The sequence below is a fragment of the Amblyomma mixtum genome, chromosome 9, assembly GCF_055824585.1.
Source record: "Amblyomma mixtum isolate Tamu chromosome 9, ASM5582458v1, whole genome shotgun sequence".
NCBI lineage: Eukaryota > Metazoa > Arthropoda > Arachnida > Ixodida > Ixodidae > Amblyomma > Amblyomma mixtum.
This window is the reverse complement of record NC_143020.1, coordinates 72994361-73014400: the sequence shown is the minus strand read 5'-3', so window position 1 is coordinate 73014400 and position 20040 is coordinate 72994361. Positions and strand designations below refer to the sequence as shown.

The window sequence follows — 20040 nt, the reverse complement described above, 5'->3', positions numbered from 1 at the left end:
AGCGGCACCGCCTGCGTTATGAGTAGGGCCCGGAAATTTAGGCGCTAAAGAACTCCGAAATAGGCAGGCGTCTAGGCTGTAAAAAATATTGAAATAGGCGCTATAGGCGCTTTGAATAATACTCTTTATTCATAAGTGCAAGATTTGTAAGTCAAGCACGGAGCGTACGCAGTCCTCAACTGAAGAAATAAAGCGCATTCTCAGGTTTTCAAACTTGAAGCTCCTTCGGTTTTCGCTAAGCATAGTTTTGTACTATAACAGGCTTCTTTTGACATCACATGAACTTAGTGGCGCGAACCTAAAACATGAGAGTTGATAAAGGCTTACGGCTTCAGGTGATGTGGCCGTATCGTCGCCGCTTAAACAGTAGTGCTCTTTCCTTCCAGTCCCCGAAGTGCTGCTGGTACTCCTGCCACAACCTTCAACGATTCATCTATTGAGATCACAGACTTTTCCAACTTTGTCCTCCTTTCTGTCATTGTTGAGAAGTTTGCACTAATGTATGTCAGGTCTCTTTCCAAACGCGCCTCTTGCTACACTACGTTCAAGTTACAATTCGAGAAAAACGTTCGGCGAGACCCGCGCCTTTTGTGCGTGCATCGGCGCACGCCTTTCACCATACATAGACAGATGTCTCAAAATTGAAAACTTGCACCGACGACCGAAGTGCCGGATTTAGGCATTTATAGGCAAAAATTGCGGTTAAATATGTAGTATTTAATAAAAAATGACAAAAAGGCAGGCAAGTGCAAAAATCCCCCGTTTAGGCATTTGTAGGAATGTTTAGGCAAATGCCTAAAGTTCCGGGCCCTAGTTATGAGGCAGATATGGGAGCTTCTCGACGCTGTGAACTTTTCCAGAACTGAAGTCGTCCAAGAAGGTGAGTCGTCTTCTCGCTGTTTTGGAAAGTTTCTTTTCGAGGCTCGAAGTACGTGGAGTTACGAGCGTGAAACGTGCTCGTTGTGCTCCATGAATTGGGTCCTAATGGCCTAATGGCTAATGGTTTAAGCTTGCAGCGTTTTGACTATGATGAATGCGATAAAGCCAACGTGAAGTGCAACATATCGTGATCGCTCCGGCCGGGAACATGTATACGTGTGACATATCATTTTCACGTGATGTTAGTACAAGATGCAGACAGGCGGGGAGGCCAAGGGCGTCCGCAGAATTTTTTGCAGGGGGGGGGGCCCATTGGCTGTTGGCGCCGGAGGGGGGGGGGGGGGTTATGTTCGTAGCAGAAAGGCACTATTTGCGGAGTAAATTTATTTATTTATAAATAAATAAAATAAATAAGTAAAATACACACATGAAAGAAAAATTACAAACAGCAAATTAAAGCGTGGCTACCCAGTCAAAACGCACTACAGGAATTTACGACAGAAAACTTCTGTAGTCTGTCGTATTTTGGGCATGTAGTATTTCTGTAGTCTGTCCTCTGTAGTCTGTAGTGTCGTACTTCTGTAGTCTGTCTTCTGTAGTGTAGTATTTCTGTAGTCTTTCTGTAGTGTAGTATTTCTGTAGTCTGTCTTCTGTAGTGACGTAATTCTGTAGTGTCGTATCTCTGTAGTCTGCCTTCTGTAGTGCATTTGTGTAGTGTGTTGTATTCCTGTAGTCATTACCAAGTACGCTTTATTTGTCAATTAATATGCAGCTACAGAGCAGCAGTCTGACTCTGAACATTCGATGCATTCCTGCAGTACAGCCAGGTATAAAAACACCTCACTTGGAGCAAATCGACTATTTATTTACATATATACAGAATTTTTCTTCAGCAGGTCTCTCTTGTTCAGACTGTCCTAGGTGAAGAAAAAGAACAGTGATATATATAGTATGCATACACAACAAATGCATGCAAATGTTACAAAAGTCATACAGTGGAATCTTGATTATGCATTCCCCTTTCATGCAACGATCCACATTTAACATCAAATTGGCACGGGCCCGACGTAAACCCATAGGAATAATGCATTAAAGCCTCAATTATACAACTGAAGAATATGCACACGCCGCTTCATACGATGGCTGGCGGGAACCGTCCGGAATGGGAGAGACATTGGCATGCAGAGCACTTTACTGACAGAAGTGACGTCAACCAAGCTGTTTCCAGATAGAAATAAAGATGCAGACGTGCATGCAAGGTGTGACCAAGTGCATCATGGCCTGTAATGACTGTTCTGCCAACGGCTCAGAATGAGTCCGTGCATGCAACCCGCATCTATCAGTGCGAGGCGGTCCGCCTGGCCCGTTTTTCCGCGCGCTTCACTTACGAAGACGTTGCGGGAATAAAAACTGCACGTTCATACCACCATAAAGTTATTGTAGAGGCGGTAAAAAGAGTAGACATTTCTGTGATCGCTGGTGGCTAGTTCAAAAGCGCTTCTCGCTACACCTTGAGTAAAGCACATGTTAGGCCTACAACACCAAGCAAGCGGTGTACTGTCAGCCGGCAGAACGCACATCACTGCAGAAATCGTGCCAAAGGTGGACATTGCGCTTTCTTTTTTCCTTTAAGATACGAATTCTTAGTACAACATGAACTGGTGGGCGAGTTGGTCTGACATATCTTAGTGAAGCAGCGCAACGGCACAAGGCCAAGGGAAGAAGGGGACAAACAGCGCTGAACTGACAACAAATGTTTATTCCGGATGCTAACAGCATATATATACTCTTTTGCACCTTAGAAAAAACAAAGAAACAGAGAGCAGCAGAAAGTATCAATCCCAGTCATTGTGCGCATGCAGCTGTATTGCGTGTACATCGATCATTTGAAATCAGGAAGTTGTGCTCTTTCACCGAGATGGCAACGGAAGGAGTGCTGATACAATTCACACCCAGCTTCATGATCTCAGATGCCTCAATAATCTCTCGTGTAAGCTTATCCTTGTGTTTGGTAACAACTTGGCTGTTTTTGAATTCTGGGTAACATGAACAGTCACGACAGTGAGTACCTATGTGGCGGGCCGCGTTCTTGACATTGTTTGCGTGCTCTTTAAGTCTTTCATTAAGACACCGGCCAGTTTGGCCGATGTATGACCCACCACACTTCAACGGGACTGAGTACACCACGTTGTCTTGGCATGGCACATACTTCATCCTGTGGTTTTTCTTGCAATTACAGTCGAACCTCGATGTAACGAACCTCAATGTAACGAAATTCGCGATGTAACGCATTTTTTTCATTTCCCAATCACTTCCCCATTGAAAACCATGTATTTTTTTTCGCGATTTAACGAAGTAATTTTGCTCCGCACTTTTGATGTAACGAAGTCCTTGCGCATCGCATGCATGTGCCAGGAGCTACCTTGACAATGAATGAGAGCTAAAAGTTTAGCCGAGACGAAACGCAGTTTGTATTTGCCCTTTTAGTCGCCAATTTTGCCGGCAGTGTGGGAATCTGCGAGAACGTACCGCCGCGGGATCTGTCGTGCGCATACAAAGCCCGCGGCATGGAAGTTTTAAGACGCGCCGCGCCATGATGCCACTGGCGAGCTGTAGACTCTCAACGTGAAAGCGCAAACCGGAATTTTCTTGCAGCGTCCGTTCGTTTTTTTTTTTTGCGTGCGATGTCCTCGTAGACAACAACAAAAAAAAGTCTTCAGTGTTGACAAACTCGTGGAGCTAGTGTGGTCGTACCTTTAAAACGGGTGAGCGGCGAAAAAAAAAAAAAACGTGCCCTGGCAGAGGAGGCGAGTGGCGAAGGGGGTAGAGGGGAGGCGTGGCGTGGGAGGCGCGCGCGGTGCATTCTGGATGGGCGGCTTCGGCGCCGGGCGCCGTCAGAGCGCGCCGGTAGCCGCCGAACGCGCTGGCGATCGGGCGCCGCTGTTTCGCGAACGTGACTTCGCCGTGCCGCGCGCGCACGCGCACTCGCGCTAGTATAACCGCGCCGCGAGCACAATCCCACCGCGCCGGCGTGAGCGATGCGAACATTTTTCTTTATTTTTCTCTGATGCGTCCCCGGCTGCAAATGTTCAATGCTGATGATGATGATACCAGTAGCGACATCTTGTGGCGGCTTTCAGTACTAGGCGCTGCGCTCGTTCTTTTGCTAAGCGCACACGGAGAAAAATGATGCCGTCGCGGTGTTTGCTATCACTCATTATGCTCCTGATGTAGAAAAAAACATCCGGTGCCCTTGTTAGCGATACTATTACTCGATTTTCTTGCGTATTTCCTCAATAAGTGATTTACAAGTTCCCATCAACAAGCAGTGTTCCTGAACCAGTTATACTTTATTTTGACAGCTGAAACATGGGAACCTCGACGTAACGAAATTCGCGATGTAACGAAATTTTCGGCTGCAAGTAGGACTTCGTTATATCGAGGTTCAACTGTATGACCAGATTCCGATCTTTTATCCGGGCGATTAACTCTCGCACACAAGCCACTCAGTCTGACAGGAGCCGAAAAAACATCTACTCCTGCCTTTTTGCCTATTCTCTTCAAATTGTGGGACACAACATGAACATAAGGTATTACTGCCAGATTTTTTTGCTTGGAATGGGGGACAGCTTTGCCCTCCTTCAGCTTTTTCAATATCCCTTCTGCTACTGATGCCAGAATATGAAGGGGGTATTTTGCGTCTGTTAGCCTATCAACCTGATTGGAGAAACTAAATTCAAACTTGTGTGGGCAGGATTTTTGCATGGCATTTTGAAAGCATGACGCCACAATGCCTCTTTTAACAAGCTTCGAATGGGCTGAGCTGTATGGAAGTAAGGGCTTTTTACCCCTAGGATCAAATGCCCAGCATACATGGAAATCAGTAAAATATAAGGTCAGATCAAGGAACTTAATGCGATCATTCACAGCCACTTCATGCGTAATTTCCAGCGGCGAAAGCACTTCACAGAATATCGCGCACAGGTCATTCACTTCCGCAGCGAAGCTAGCCGGGTCACAATCTAGTAAAATTAGGTAATCATCTACATATCGGAACACTCTTGCAACTGTTGAGCTCATGAGTGATTGTTCGAGTGCCCTGTCAAGCTTAGCAAGGAACATGTCACTTAGCAATGGAGCGATGCAAGATCCTATGCAGATCCCATTCTTTTGAATAAACACCGCAGTCATGGCCTCGTGGCAGAGTGCCCGCCTCGGCTTCGGGAGGTGGTGGGTTCGACTCCCGCCACCGGCCGGGTACCCACCGGTTTTCTCAAAATGGGTACAAGCTATGGCCCGGCCTGGTGCTCGGCTTACTAGGGCTGCATTGCTTGGGAAAGGAGCCTGCGCCTTCAAATCCCGTCACTGTGGGCAGAGACTCGTGTAGACAAAGCGAAAGTGTAGACCGAAGCATGGCCTTGTGGTAGAGCATCCGCCTCGCATTCGGGAGGTGCTGGGTTCGATCCCCAGTGCCGCCGGGTACCCACCGGTTTCTTTAATGGGTACAAGATTTCCCCTGGCCTGGTGCTCGGCTCTTCTAGGGTGAAATGCTTGGGAAAAGGGTCTTAGACCAAACAGTTGCCTTGGCGGATGAGTGATAAGTTCCCCTGCCAAGCAACCATAAGTCCGCCTCGTGCGGCATAAGCCCAATATGTGGCCCTTTTTTTCGCTTTGTCTACACGAGTCTCTGCCCACAGTGACGAGATTTGAAGGCGCAGGCTCCTTTCCCAAGCAATGCAGCCCTAGTAAGCCGAGCACCAGGCCGGGCCATAGCTTGTACCCATTTTGAGAAAACCGGTGGGTACCCGGCCGGTGGCGGGAGTCGAACCCACCACCTCCCGAAGCCGAGGCGGGCGCTCTGCCACGAGGCCACGACTGCGGTTCGGTTTCTTTTGAATAAACAGTTCAAAAGAATGGGATCTGCATAGGATCTTGCATCGCTCCATTGCTAAGTGACATGTTCCTTGCTAAGCTTGACAGGGCACTCGAACAATCACTCATGAGCTCAACAGTTGATGATTACCTAATTTTACTAGATTGTGACCCGGCTAGCTTCGCTGCGGAAGTGAATGACCTGTGCGCGATATTCTGTGAAGTGCTTTCGCCGCTGGAAATTACGCATGAAGTGGCTGTGAATGATCGCATTAAGTTCCTTGATCTGACCTTATATTTTACTGATTTCCATGTATGCTGGGCATTTGATCCTAGGGGTAAAAAGCCCTTACTTCCATACAGCTCAGCCCATTCGAAGCTTGTTAAAAGAGGCATTGTGGCGTCATGCTTTCAAAATGCCATGCAAAAATCCTGCCCACACAAGTTTGAATTTAGTTTCTCCAATCAGGTTGATAGGCTAACAGACGCAAAATACCCCCTTCATATTCTGGCATCAGTCGCAGAAGGGATATTGAAAAAGCTGAAGGAGGGCAAAGCTGTCCCCCATTCCAAGCAAAAAAATCTGGCAGTAATACCTTATGTTCATGTTGTGTCCCACAATTTGAAGAGAATAGGCAAAAAGGCAGGAGTAGATGTTTTTTCGGCTCCTGTCAGACTGAGTGGCTTGTGTGCGAGAGTTAATCGCCCGGATAAAAGAACGGAATCTGGTCATAATTGCAAGAAAAACCACAGGATGAAGTATGTGCCATGCCAAGACAACGTGGTGTACTCAGTCCCGTTGAAGTGTGATGGGTCATACATCGGCCAAACTGGCCGGTGTCTTAATGAAAGACTTAAAGAGCACGCAAACAATGTCAAGAACGCGGCCCGCCACATAGGTACTCACTGTCGTGACTGTTCATGTTACCCAGAATTCAAAAACAGCCAAGTTGTTACCAAACACAAGGATAAGCTTACACGAGAGATTATTGAGGCATCTGAGATCATGAAGCCGGGTGCGAATTGTATCAGCACTCCTTCCGTTGCCATCTCGGTGAAAGAGCACAACTTCCTGATTTCAAATGATCGATGTACACGCGATACAGCTGCATGCGCACAATGACTGGGATTGATACTTTCTGCTGCTCTGTTTCTTTGTTTTTTCTAAGGTGCAAAAGAGTATATATATGCTGTTAGCATCCGGAATAAACATTTGTTGTCAGTTCAGCGCTGTTTTTGTCCCCTTCTTCCCTTGGCCTTGTGCCGTTGCGCTGCTTCACTAAGAGATTCTTAGTACAGATACTGCTACCTGCTTCTGCGTAGTGACAGCGGTTTTAGAGAAAGTTTGAACAGAAAGACATGTCGCTGGCATGGCCGTATACTGTGCACTGCACATCTCCGAAGGGTTGTAGTAGTCATATTCCTGGCGCGTCGTTCATATTTTTTCGAGATTCATCCGACATCTACTTAATGTGCAGGAACAGAGCGCTCGCCTGCCTTGTCTAAAGCCGCCTCTTCCACGCTGAAAAGCCTGGCTGCGTGCGGTCTCAGAACAGTCTGCTAATGTGGTCCATAAGTGCTGTTAACAGTCTGGTTCATAAATATAATCTTCTGGGCGTCATCTCAGTAGCAGACTATCCTTAAGCAGAACTTGGGTAAAGCAGTATCTCACTATAGTAGGCAAATTCCAGTGCGATTTGCAGGTTATTCCAGTGCCTAAGTGTACCATACAGACAGTTAGGAAATACAGTCAAGTTACGAGTTTTGTAAGCACATGAGCTTACCCAATCTATTCATGCATATAACAAGAGACTATTGGCTTGAACAGATATTTACCGCCGCAGGCCACAGCACCTCTGTGCCAGGTAGCACGTCACCTTCTTGTGGTACTTTTGGAGATCCTCAGCCGAGCAACCCTTCAGCTTCAAATAGTGCCAGAAGGAATCTGCACAGATGGGGATATAAGTAATGTTAGTGTGGTTGAATATAAAAAATGAGGAGATCGAATAATGAGCATTAATACACCTAACATAGGTTGTCAGTTCGAATCCGTGCTGCAAGAAAGGCTCTAACTTAACTAGTAAGTTTATGCTGCACGACAGGCTGAATCATATGACACCATCTGGTACATTCATGCCAAACGGTTCACCCACTAATTTTACAGGAATGTCGTGACTAAGCAGCCAGACTTTAATGTCTGCCAGACAGATATACATACACACACTGATCGATATAGTTTAGTTTCGAGCTGTGGTGCTCGAGCATCACACTGCCACCTGCTATTATTTTATTCCATTATCTAACCACCTCGGCTCCCATGGCAACTACTGGGATACACTGCTGCATTGGAGGCTGCCAACTTCGGTTCTATCCGTGGAATCAGCACAACTCAGGCTCAAAACGCAACCAGGCTGAGAACGCAACGCAATGCTCTAAAATTACTACCTCGGGCTAATAGCTCTGGGAGCAAAGCTTCACACACTGGTGCATAATATTATACTTCAGATACACCCAGCAAAGCAGTAGAGAGAAAAGCCCTTTGATGAATAACAAAATTTAGCTGGAGTTTAAAAACCCACTTGCACTCTGCGTAGGTTTGGGACTTGGGGGAAAAAGAGAGGTGCAGGAAATTGCAAAGGTTTTCAAGCAATTTCAACAAAATTTCAAAAATTATACAGCCCCTGAATTAGGGATGGCATACATCAAAGTGGTGACAAATGGAGTGACAAAGTTCCTTACACAGTGTGTGCACTGATGAGGAATGAGGAGGATTTGGTGTTTAACTGGAAGATTAACAGCAAATAAAGTTTATTGCGCATATCTGCTGCCTATGAAAGGCTAACCGCCGAATTCAGAAGTGCGCCTCAACTCGATACTCCGTCTCCACTCTGTGGAGTGGAGAAAACAACTGCTCTTCCATTTGATGGGCAGTTAGGATTGAAGAATGCCACTCGGCATTTCTTCAGACAAGGAGCTGCTCTAGAGACCTTCTTCCAACTGCCGTCCCTCGAGGAAGCATGAAAAGCAAATGATGATGAGAATAAGGCGAAAAATTGCCTTTGGCTACAAAAAAGCATGGCATGGCTATTAAGTATCTGTTTTATCACGCTGCACCACCTTAAGAACACAAAGAACCTCACCGTTTATTATCCTAGTAAAACATCTTTTGCAAGCTGCCTGACGAAAGCAACAGAGAAAAACTACCGGAAACGCTTGCACATCTGGCAACCTTTGCCACCAATGATGTAGCATCTATGTAGGCATTTACGAATGGTGTAAAAACTGCCGTTCGTCAACTTGTGGGAGGTTTCGCTGGCCTGCAGAGGCCAGCGGCGAAGCTGAGAAGTACCAAAATGGGTTTGGATTTATGGGGTTTAATGTCCCAAGTGACTCAGGCTATGAGGGAGGCCATAGTGAAGGACTCTGATAATTTCATCCACATGGGGTTCTTTCACGTGCACTGATATCGCACAGTACACAAGCTTCCAGCATTTTGTCTCCATCAGAATGCGACTGCCGCGGCCAGGATCGATCCTGTGTCTTTGAAGTCAACAGCTGAGCACCGCAACCCCTGAGACTGCTTCATCATCAAATTATGCATTACATAAATGACACTGCATCACAGAAAAGGACTAACAGTCATGGCCAAACTGTAGTTACAGCCAAAAGTTGGCACCGTGAACCTGCTCCCCACATCCAAAAGCTTAGACAGCTTCAGCCAACACACAGGAATCAGATTGTCTCCCAAACCCCATGACACTGCCTCCCAAAGAAGGTGGCAGCCAATAAGTGGGCAACAAAAAAGTAAACTGTGGGTAAAAACTTGAACGTCTTGCATCACGCTACAAGGTGATGTGAAATTTGAGGAAAGGCCCCAAGAAGCACATAATTTTTAGATTTTCAGAGCACTCTTAGCCCTTTAAATGCCAAATGTTTTCCTAAAAAACATGCCAGAAATTTTAAGCAATCAATTTTTTTGTGTACATTATTCTTGAAGCCACTTCATTGCATACACATGGGTAGCTGAAGAGCAGTCAGCTCAATGCACCGATTGTGGTTGACAGCACTCAGACATACAGACAAGGGACAGAAACAAAAAAGATGATGGCACAGGCACTGAACTTAAAACTTTTCCCAGAACTGCCGACATACTGCATAAATACCCACACCACAGGCACCAACACGCAGCGATTTATGCACTCGTGGTAACAAGAAGTGGTATGAGAAGTAGTGGAAAAACAACAAAAGCTAGAAGCAAAAACCAGAGGACACAGCACAGGATAAAACCAGAACAAGGTGAGAGAAAAATTTATAAGCAAGTCATTTTTAAAAGACTGCCAACAGTGGATAGGTTTGACCGAAAGAATATTTAAGAACTGGTCTGATAAAATGGAACTAAAAAACCTTAATACACAAACACAGACCAAGCGCAGAGAAAAAAAAAATGAAGGAGAAATGGCAAGAAAAAACACGCAATAGAAGCAAAATGGCGATTGGGTAAGCAAACGAGAATTAAGCAACAAGCGAAGGTGAAGTGTGCTAAAAATTAAAAGGATAAAAGGGGAATAAAAACGCGCATGAGCCACAAAGGTGAAGCCAACAATTAAGATGGTTAAAAGTGGAAGATGACGTACAGTGAAGCCGAGAGATAAAATATAAAAAAGTGAAATTCAATAACCAGTATGAAGGCAAAAATCAAGGAAAAACACCAAAAGAGGGAAGTTGGCAGAAGAGGCAAGGCATGTAACACACATGTAGAACCAGGGCTAGATCAAGTACGTCCACAAAGAAAGGCAATCCTCCGAGTAAAACCAAGCGTGTTCTTTACATTCACCCCGGAGCCTGAAAATCTCGGCGGCTTCCACCATTGCATTGCGTCAGCTTATTACGGGGCTCTATTAACACAGTGGCTTTCTCGAACTTTGGGCAGCATGGCTTTTTTGCGTCCCATTATCAGCAGTGGACTTGCAGGTACCTAAGAGATGTACCCGATAAATCAGTGTAATGCTCTCTTAGCCTTCCATTGATGCCAATGTATACCTTGCAGCAAGAAAAAGGGATTGAGAAAGCACTTCTTGTGCATGCCACTAAGGGTTTCTGTGCAATGCAGTGCAGCCTGTTTTTTCTTTTTCATTGACGATCCTAGAGAGGTGTGATAGGTGATGGGGGGGGGGCGGCAGCAAAAAAAGCATCTACTCTATCTCTCGAATTTTCTAAAGGTAAATTTCACAGAACCTTAAGAAAATCGGAGACAAAGCAGGAGTACACATTGCCTTTTCTGACCCCCTAGCACCTATTGCAGTTGCGGAATCCTAAATGAAAAAAAAAAAGACGCACCACGCAGCACAGAAAACCCTTAGCGCCATGCGCGGAGGGCATTTAATCAATCCTTTTTTCTTGCGGCAAGGTATACATTGGCATCAATGAAAGGATAAGGGAGCATAAGATTGATTTATCGGGTACATTTCTCGGGAATCTGCCAGTCGGAAAGAGCAAAACCACAAAACTATCACACAGAGGCAGGTGACAACACAAGGCCGTACTGACAACTGAAAATTTATTGAACAGCAGTGCTTATATAGACAAGTCACGTGTGTAATCTGCAAACAATCGTAAAGAGGCAAAAAAATTCAATGGCAACCATAGAGCTGAGCAAATATGACAATCACCTGCTCAAAAATGAAACAAAAACAACCGGGGGAAACACAGACAGAAACGCTAATTTTCCTGAAAAATGAACACAGTAGGCGTGCTGACACACTTATCTGGCTCTGACCTCAAGATGGCAACAGCCTCGACAATTTCTCTTTCCAACTGCTTCTTTCTTCATCCAATAATCTGTGTGCAGTTCAGTTTGGGATAGCAGTCTACAATGAGACAGTGAGTGGGACGGCAAATGCCTCCGGGTCTACTCAAGGAACACGCATACTCTTGCAAACAAATGTGTAAACATCTGCCACTTTGGACGATATAAAACTGGCCACAGCTGAGGGGAATCTCGTACAACATGCCCGTTGGCGGTACTTTTTGAATGCCTCATGCCATGTGCAACGGGGGTGGTGTACACGATTCCTCTCGGCTGTGGTCGATTTTATACCGGCCAAATTGGTAGATGGTGAAACACTCCCTTGCAAGAGTATTAGCATTCCTTGGGTAGGCCCGGACGACCTTGCCTGCCTGTCCACTGTCCCAGTTGTAAAGACTGTTAACCTAAACTGAACTGCACATTATTATTGGATGAATAAAGGGCCAGTTGGAAAGAAATTCTCAAGGCTGTTGCCATCCTGAGGTCGAAGCCAGATAGGTGGGATAGCATGCCTTCTGTGTCCATTTTTCAGAAAGAATTGGAATTAGTTTCCCTCCCTAGGTTGTTTTTGCCATGATTGTTTGCAGATTACATGCGCAACTGATCCATATGAGCACTCATTTCTTCAATAAATGTTCAGTTGTCGTACCGCCTTGTGTTTTGCCTGCCTTTGTCCCATTCTGTTTTGCGGTTTTTCTAACGATTTCCAACCAACTGGCCTACAATCACGTCCTAAATCTGCAAGTCCATTGCCAAAACTGTGACCGAAAAAAGCCATGCCACCCATGTTTGAAAAAGTGCCATTGTGTTAAAAAAGCACCAGAATAAGCCGACATGACGAACTGGTGGGAGCCGCCGGGATTTTGAGGCTCGAGGATTAATGGGCAAGAACACCCTCAGAAAAAAAGATTGCCTTTCTTCAGGATGTTTGACCTAGCCCTGGTTTAAAAACATCTTGCATGCCTTGACTTTTCTGCCAACTCCTCGATTTTCGCGTTTTTGTTTGCTTTTATCTTTAATACTAATTGAATTTCATATTTTGATATTTTATCTCTCTCGTTTTTACAGTAGCTCATCTTCCTCCTGTAGCCATGTTAATTCTTGGCTTCACCTTTGTTGCTCATGTGCATTTATTCGCCCTTTATTCTTTCAGTTTTTTAGCTCACTTCACCTTTGTAGACCAATTCTTGTTTGCTTGCCCAATCACCATTTTCTTTTCACGGCATGTTTTTCCTTGCCATTTTACTTTTATTTCACTGCCCTTGATCTGTGTTTGCGTGTAGTGTTTTAGTTCCGTGTTATCAGACCAGTACTTGAAAATTTTGGTCAAACCGTTCCACTGTTTCACGTGCTGGTGGTCTTAAAAATGACTTGCTTAAAACTATTCCTTTAACCTTGTTATGGTTTCATCCTTCCCTGCTCTATAGTCTTGGTTTCTGTTTCTAGTTTGTGTTGTTTTCCCACTATTGGCCATATCACTTATTGTTGCCACGAGTGCATAAAATTGCCACCTGTTGGCGCCTGTGTTTTGGTTATATATGCAGTGTTTCGGTGATTCTGGAATAAATCTGTAGTCAGCACCTGTGCCCTCATATTTTTTCTTTCTGACCCCAGTCTGTGTTTCTAAGCTCTGTCAACCACAAAGGATCAGACCAACTAGACCGACAGCTTGTCCTATTCAAGCTCAATGCGTACTTTTCAAAGAAATACTATGGCGAAAACACTGTACTTACAGTAAAGCCTGCTTGACTGAGCGAATACCACTGGCAATTCGCAAATTCCCAGCCTGCTCCTGATTGCTGGCTCAAGCCGCACGCAACTTTGTGACTTGCACGACTTCCACGCAACTCTTGGTCCCTTGAAACTGAAACATAGAGGGATGAGTGAGAGATATCAGATTTGATATGCTTGTATTGCTGCAATGACTAAGAAAAAACGATATTTTCCATAAGAACAATTATTATTTCACACTAGCTTCGCAGAGTAAACCTCGTTTATCACGACCTCGTTAACACTGACATACTGCACAGTCCCAGCCTGACTACATCTAGTTCTATGGTGTCATATGCTTGTTAGCTATGAGCCCTTGGCCTTGCACCGGTTAATACAGACAACCACGGAATGGGCAATCAGCTCCGACCTTTTGAGTCATAGATACTCACAAGCTCAGTGGTCCCAGGGGTTCTAGAAATATTGGCAGGGCGACAGTAACAAGCATTCCGCACCACTTGCTCTCGCTTCATTGCAAAAAAACTCTCACAGCAGACCTGTCCTCCATTTTGCAGTGTGAAAATAATCAAATTCAAAGCATGCACACAAAATGTGGACCTCTCTTCGAACAGAGCTTCAGAAATACGGGTATAATTATTGTAATTAAACCTACCTGCAGTTTTCAATTTATCCTAAAATTTTATGCAACTCGACAAGCAATAAGCATTAAAAAGGAATTAAAATAGCCAGCACTGTTTAAACAATATAGATATGAAGAAATACGAGACGTATCCACTACTCTCCAGTGGTTCTTTAGCTTCATGCATTATCAATCTACACTTTCTTACAGGCACATTTGCACGCGAAACTTGGGTTTAACCCAATCTTGATGAATCTTTCTGGAATGCAACAATCAGGAGAAACCAGTTTTACTTAAAAACAAAGGGCCCTATACAATGCATCACAAGGCCGGCTAGGCGCACTCAAGACTACAGCCCCTTCTACAAGTCTCCAATTTGCCTGTCCTCTACAAGTTGCAGGATCCCTGTCCACTGCTTGTCGAATATCGCTATCCCGCCTTGCTAGTTCTCCCACTGCCCTTCTCAAACTCTTGGAATTCTGTTGCTCTAGCAGATCATCAGCTATTGTATTATTTTTTGTTTTAGCACTACACACTCCATGCCAACAATGCTGGATAATGTACTTTAAATAGGTTTGTAGAGCGTGCAAGTGGCTTGCAGCTTGACGAATAGGTGAGAAAAAAACGCGGAGCCTGACAAATAGGTGTGAAAAAAACGTGGGTTATTTGGAAGAAATGGGCTTGGGCAGGAGATGTAATGCAAAGGCAAGATAACCAGTGGTCCTTAAGAGTGATAGGGTGGATTCCAAGAGAAGGCAAACGTAGCAGGGGGCAGCAGAAAGTTAGGCGGGCGGATGAGATTAAGAAGTTTGTGGGGATACGGTGGCCACAACTGGCGAAGGACAGGGTTAATTGGAGAGACATGGGAGAGGCCTCTGCACTGCACTGGGTGTTAGACTGATGATGATGACAACCTGGTGAATTTGCCTCACAACAACCACTGCAGCCTGATATTTTGTAGAGCAGCACAATGGCCTTCATTTTTTGAGTGGTGAAGTATTCAGCATTTTGTTTGAACCATGAGTGTAAAGGGAAGACATTTTATGTTGCACAAAATGAAGGAATTACATGCATACTGGGCTTTGGAAGAATGCGCTGTGGACATTACAAAACACTGCCATCCTTGCTTTATCTCTGCCAGGTAACAAAATTCATTATTCTCCAAATACTTTGGACAAAGACAAGCTGCCGTGCACTCATTCGAGCTCAGTGGACTTTCCCTCCAACCAATCTTCAGTAAATAATATCACGATTAGGCAAAAGTAACTGTAGTGTATTTCAGTGAGTCAGTGCCTTTTACAGAAAGTTTTGGAAACAGAAAAGTTTATGAGCTTTGTGAGCACATGATTGCACAATCTATTTACATAGTCAAATGGGAAATTTGCCTTCCTATTCAATTTATGCACATTCAAACAATATTTACCGCTGTAGGCCACATCAGTTCTGTACCAGGTAGCACATGCCAAAAAAAGCCTTGATAGCGTAATAAGTAATGTGTGGTTGACTATAGAACTTAAAATCTAGGCCATATCTCTTGGATCTAATCTTGACATATTTCTGCATAATACTATACTGCAGATACAAAAAGCAAAGCAATAGAGAGAGACAGAGAAACTTTGCTAATGAAATGAACAAAATATTTACTTAAAATCACTGACCTGTTACTCAGCATGAGGGAGTAAGACGAAGGAAAACAGGTGCAGAAAATTGTTAATGTTTAGAAAATAATAAATTTAAACAATTTTTGGAAATGACGTATCCATTACTTTACTTGGTTTTAAAGGGTTTAATGCCACAAAGCGGCGCAGGCTATACAGGGCGCTATTGTAGAGGACTGGAAAATTCTTTAGGTGTGCTGACATCACACGGTACCTGGGCCTCTAGCATTTCGTCTCCATTGAAATGAGACTAGTACAGCTGGAATCAAAACTGGCTGGAATCGAACCTGCCTCTTCCGGGTCAGCAGCCAAGCACAATAACCACTCAGCCACCATGACGGCTCCCATTTGGGGTGACATGCATCAATGTGGTGACTGACGGGGCTGACAAAGTTCACTTCAGAGAGGGTGTGCATTGATGAGGTTATATAGTTCAATTCTCCCTGTGCCACATAATTAGACAGGTAAAAATTTATTATGAGCATATGCTGCCTATGGCAGGCCAAGAGATGTAAGACACAAAGCATATGTCCATAAAATGAAAGCAAGAAGAGCACAATTTCCTGCTGTGAGTAACCGCTCCACTATCCAAAAGGATAGCCAGCTTCTTTAAAAAATGTATGTCCTGCCTATGTCCATTTATGATTCCCGCTCAGATTTTAATTCGCATTTATTTCCAACCAACTCAGTTCTCTCCCAATCTCTTATCATTAACCCTATGATTTTCCTGAGTGGTTCACCGCACTGTTCTCAATTTTAAGCCCTTTGTAAAGTACCCCACTTTTCCCGACAGCTTAGCAAAGGCAAAGCAGTTTAAAATTTCTTTTTGAGCATACTGCAAGGTGCTGCTCGTAACTTCTGAGTGCATGCCTAAGGCAATAAACCCCTTTCTTATTCTCCCAACCATTTCTTTCAAATGCTCTATATCTGTGCATGACCTGGCCGAGGTGTATTCTGTTTCGACTTCCAGTACCTTACTGCATTTCATAAAAAGGCCTCTTTCCTGATTATTAAGTATTGATTTAGCTCTCATTTTCACACTGAGTATTGATGTCCTCAATCATTTGCAAGAATTCATCACTTATACTACAACTCACCATTAATAGTACAATAACATGAAATCAAATATAACTGAGCGGTTCTCCATGAGTCTTCGCATTTCCTGAACCAACCTGCTGCTATGCAGAGAGTGTCACCTCGTCTAGCATCATCACATCTTGTTCAGGGTATGTGGGTTGTGCAAAGTAAACAACCGTTGATTTCAGGTCACTGCAGTCAAAACTACAAAGTAGCTGGTGCAATGAAATGTTAGTTCTAAGAAGGTCTGCTCGTTTTTTTTTATGCGGGCCCAAGTGAACACAGGCTAAACTGCATGCTGTTTGATGTCAGTGCAGGATAAAGATCCCCAGGTGGCCAAAATTATTCTGCAGCCCTCTGCTATGGCACCTCTTTTCTTCTTTAACTCCCTCCTTTATCCCTTCCCTTGCATCATTGTTCAGGTGCCTATCAAGATGTGAGACAGTTACTCTGTCACTTCCTTGGCTCAAAAACCAATTTTAAATTTTTCAAGGATACTTTCAAGAACGTAGAGGTACAAACTGTACAGTATAACCACATGCCACAGCAATAAACCAGCAATACATCTGCGCTGACAGGAGCTTGCCAAGTACGCTGCAAGGATGCTATGCCACGCAAGATTTGGTGTCATCATACAATGTTACTTTACTGACTGACATTTCAGTGTACAAGCAAGAAATACCATTAAAGTATTATTGTACAGCACAACGTTTTTAAAAGATAAACAAACATTTTGGCCCTTTTAGAGGACACACATGCATAAAAGGCAACAGGTGTGGAATAGTCACTGCACCTGAAGCAGGCTCAACTTTATAATAACAGCGCAGTGTCAAGAGCTACATGAGCGGCTATATTTCGTACAAATTTGCAGTTCATGTAATAAGCTGAGGTACTGCTGTAAAGTGCATGTAGAGTTCTGCATGCATTTTTAAACACAGCAGTGAGCCTATGTTGAAAATATTTTTCAAAACAGGCAGGTAAGGTATGCGTAACTGAAAAAGATAATTACCATGAATGGCTTGGAGGGATGGCACAGCTGAAGGCAGGAAGCACGCATGGCCCAGCAGATGCTGGCAGCTGGCAACTGCAGGTAAATACGTCCCGACCAACAGCTATCAGTGCCAGTGACAATGTCATGAATGACAACAAAACAAACTGTCGACTGCTTCAGAAACTAAAATGAGGTATTAATATAGGAACACAAAAAGCAATGAGGTGGCCCATGACAAAATAAATAAGGAGATTGTATGTGAAACACCCATACACATTCTTTGAGTACATTTACATGACTGTCATAACCACATTGAAAGATGAGCTGGCTGGAATACCGCTTTATTCTTATGCATGATGAAAAGAGCCCAACTATTCGAATATAGCATGCGCAGGCTTTAGTTAATTACTATTAGGGTGCCTTGCACTAGCGTCTAATGTATTCTTAAATTGAACATAGCACCCAGTCGACCAGTTTACCTTGCATAAATGAGAAGAGAAAATACAAAAGACATGCATTCAATACAAAGGAGCCCGATATCTCACGTCACAACTGAGCATGATACGAAAATTAGTAGTGCATTTAACAAATTGCACACAAATAAAAACAGCAAAACATTTGTCGAGTGGTAATGCAAGTAGGGGCAAAAGCAAAAAAAAAATACCGAATAACACTGGTGAGTGAGGTGCAGGGAGGTCTGTGGGTAGGGTTCCGTGCCTGGGAACAGTTCCGAGCGCGGAGAACTGCTGCCGGCAGTCAACCAAGAATAAATAAGAGAAAGTGAAAATGAATAACAAACCATCACCAATTGCGAACGACCTGAAAGCGGGCCGCATAAGCGAGGCATACAGCAAAAAGCTTGAAATCCCAAATAAGTGTGCAGTTGCATCCCCAACAGTTCAGTGCCCTGAAGGAGAGGAAGCATGGACGCCTACAGTTCAGGGAAGACACAAGAACGACCTAACTGACATAATATTGCCAAATTCTGTTCCAATGGGGAAGCACAGATAAAAAGTTTACAAATGACTAGTACATATGCGCCAGCCTTCCACATGCGATCACTGTCTTCAAAATAATCTGCATGACGAATATTAAGAAGTAAGCACTGATCCGATGAACACCAACACCGAGCAAAACCATCCGTCGTCTGTTCGCAGTTCGCCTAGCGCGAGTGCTTCATCGCGCAGCACTGCCGCTCATAATAATCTTCTAAATAGCACAAATCCATCCGATGGGTACCAGCCGCGAGCAAAATCACCCGTTGTCAGTTCCCTCGCCTGTTCTCAGCTGTCCACGCAAAAGCGCTCTCACCCGCGGCACTGATCGTCGTCTTCTACGCAGTACAAATCCATGCCAGTTGAATGTAAACATTGTCTGTAGTTTTTCGCAGCGCTACCAAGCGACCGCATAACTCTGTTGTGATCTCTGGTGGCATTTTTATTTACCACGGCACCTGAGTACTAAACGCAGACAGACTATGAAGCAGCACTTGTCACGCAGGCTATACGCCCGTTCTTTTCTGGCAACGCATTATAGCTGAGGCAACCGCACGTAGAGTGCCTCCACTGCCATCCCTATATAGCCGCACACTAATAACGCGTGTGAATACAGATCAGAATAGAGAAGCGTTGACGGGACTCACCGATCATGCAGCTCATCCAGGCTTAGTAAAACCGCGCCGTCGTCTTCATTGCCTTTCCAGATGACAAGACGTCGTAGCGCTGCCTTTCTTCATGGCTTTGCCCGTCCAAACTCACCGATGTTGACTGGGCGTAATACTCGTCGTTGGCTTCCAAAACACACTTCTGTTCTTCACACATGTCCGCCGCACAAGCACTCAAACAATGTCATGAAAAGCCAAATAACACAAAACGTGCAGCAACGCACACACTGACATGGCGCCGGCGGAAGCGGCTTTGCCCTTGTTTTTGCGTCGTTGAAAAACTGCAACTCAAATGCGCTTTTTTACTACTAATATTTATTTTCTGTTTAGAACAAAAATATCTCAATTTTTTTAAATTTATTTTTTGTTTAAGTGCGAACACTAAAGCGCTTTTAAATACTTTTGTAGAAGCTGCGATCCTGTGATCCCATCACCCAGGGTGCCCCGGATGTCCTAGCAGACGACGGAGCAGACGACGGCGCAGACGACGCTGTTGACGGAATGAAATTTCGTTTGCTGCCAGCTAAAATCTCTTAATTGCGAAAAAACGGGCAAAGAAATGCACCGTACCTCAAGCTGGTGCATATCAAGGATATGTTGGACGTGAGCGGTAGGACTGAGAGCAGCTGCGATGCATTACTTTGACTGACGCGGGCATGCTCGACGGCGATTTACATGAAACTGAGAGCTTAACTGTGACCCGTACAAGCGGGTAACTTTGATATCAACTGCTTTGCGAAACTA

General features: G+C 44.4%; 1 protein-coding gene across 3 annotated transcripts; it reads right to left on the bottom strand.

Annotated features, from left to right (window-relative positions):
- Nucleotides 1-1723: 1723 nt before the first annotated feature.
- LOC149329709 (uncharacterized) lies at nucleotides 1724-19841 on the bottom strand. 3 transcript variants are annotated; one of them, XM_089560416.1, is made up of 6 exons: nucleotides 19276-19841; nucleotides 18298-18379; nucleotides 17652-17726; nucleotides 13291-13421; nucleotides 7588-7696; nucleotides 1724-1791 (listed from the first exon to the last, which is right to left on the bottom strand). In XM_089560416.1, exons 1-6 carry the CDS (start codon nucleotides 19289-19291, stop codon nucleotides 1746-1748), a joined length of 459 nt encoding a protein of 152 aa, XP_089416542.1. In that variant the 5' UTR covers nucleotides 19292-19841; the 3' UTR covers nucleotides 1724-1745. The 3 variants fall into 3 exon arrangements, with proteins under 3 accessions (XP_089416542.1, XP_089416543.1, XP_089416544.1); XM_089560417.1 differs by having other exon boundaries at nucleotides 18298-18376; XM_089560418.1 differs by having other exon boundaries at nucleotides 1724-1796; nucleotides 19276-19840.
- Nucleotides 19842-20040: the final 199 nt, after the last annotated feature.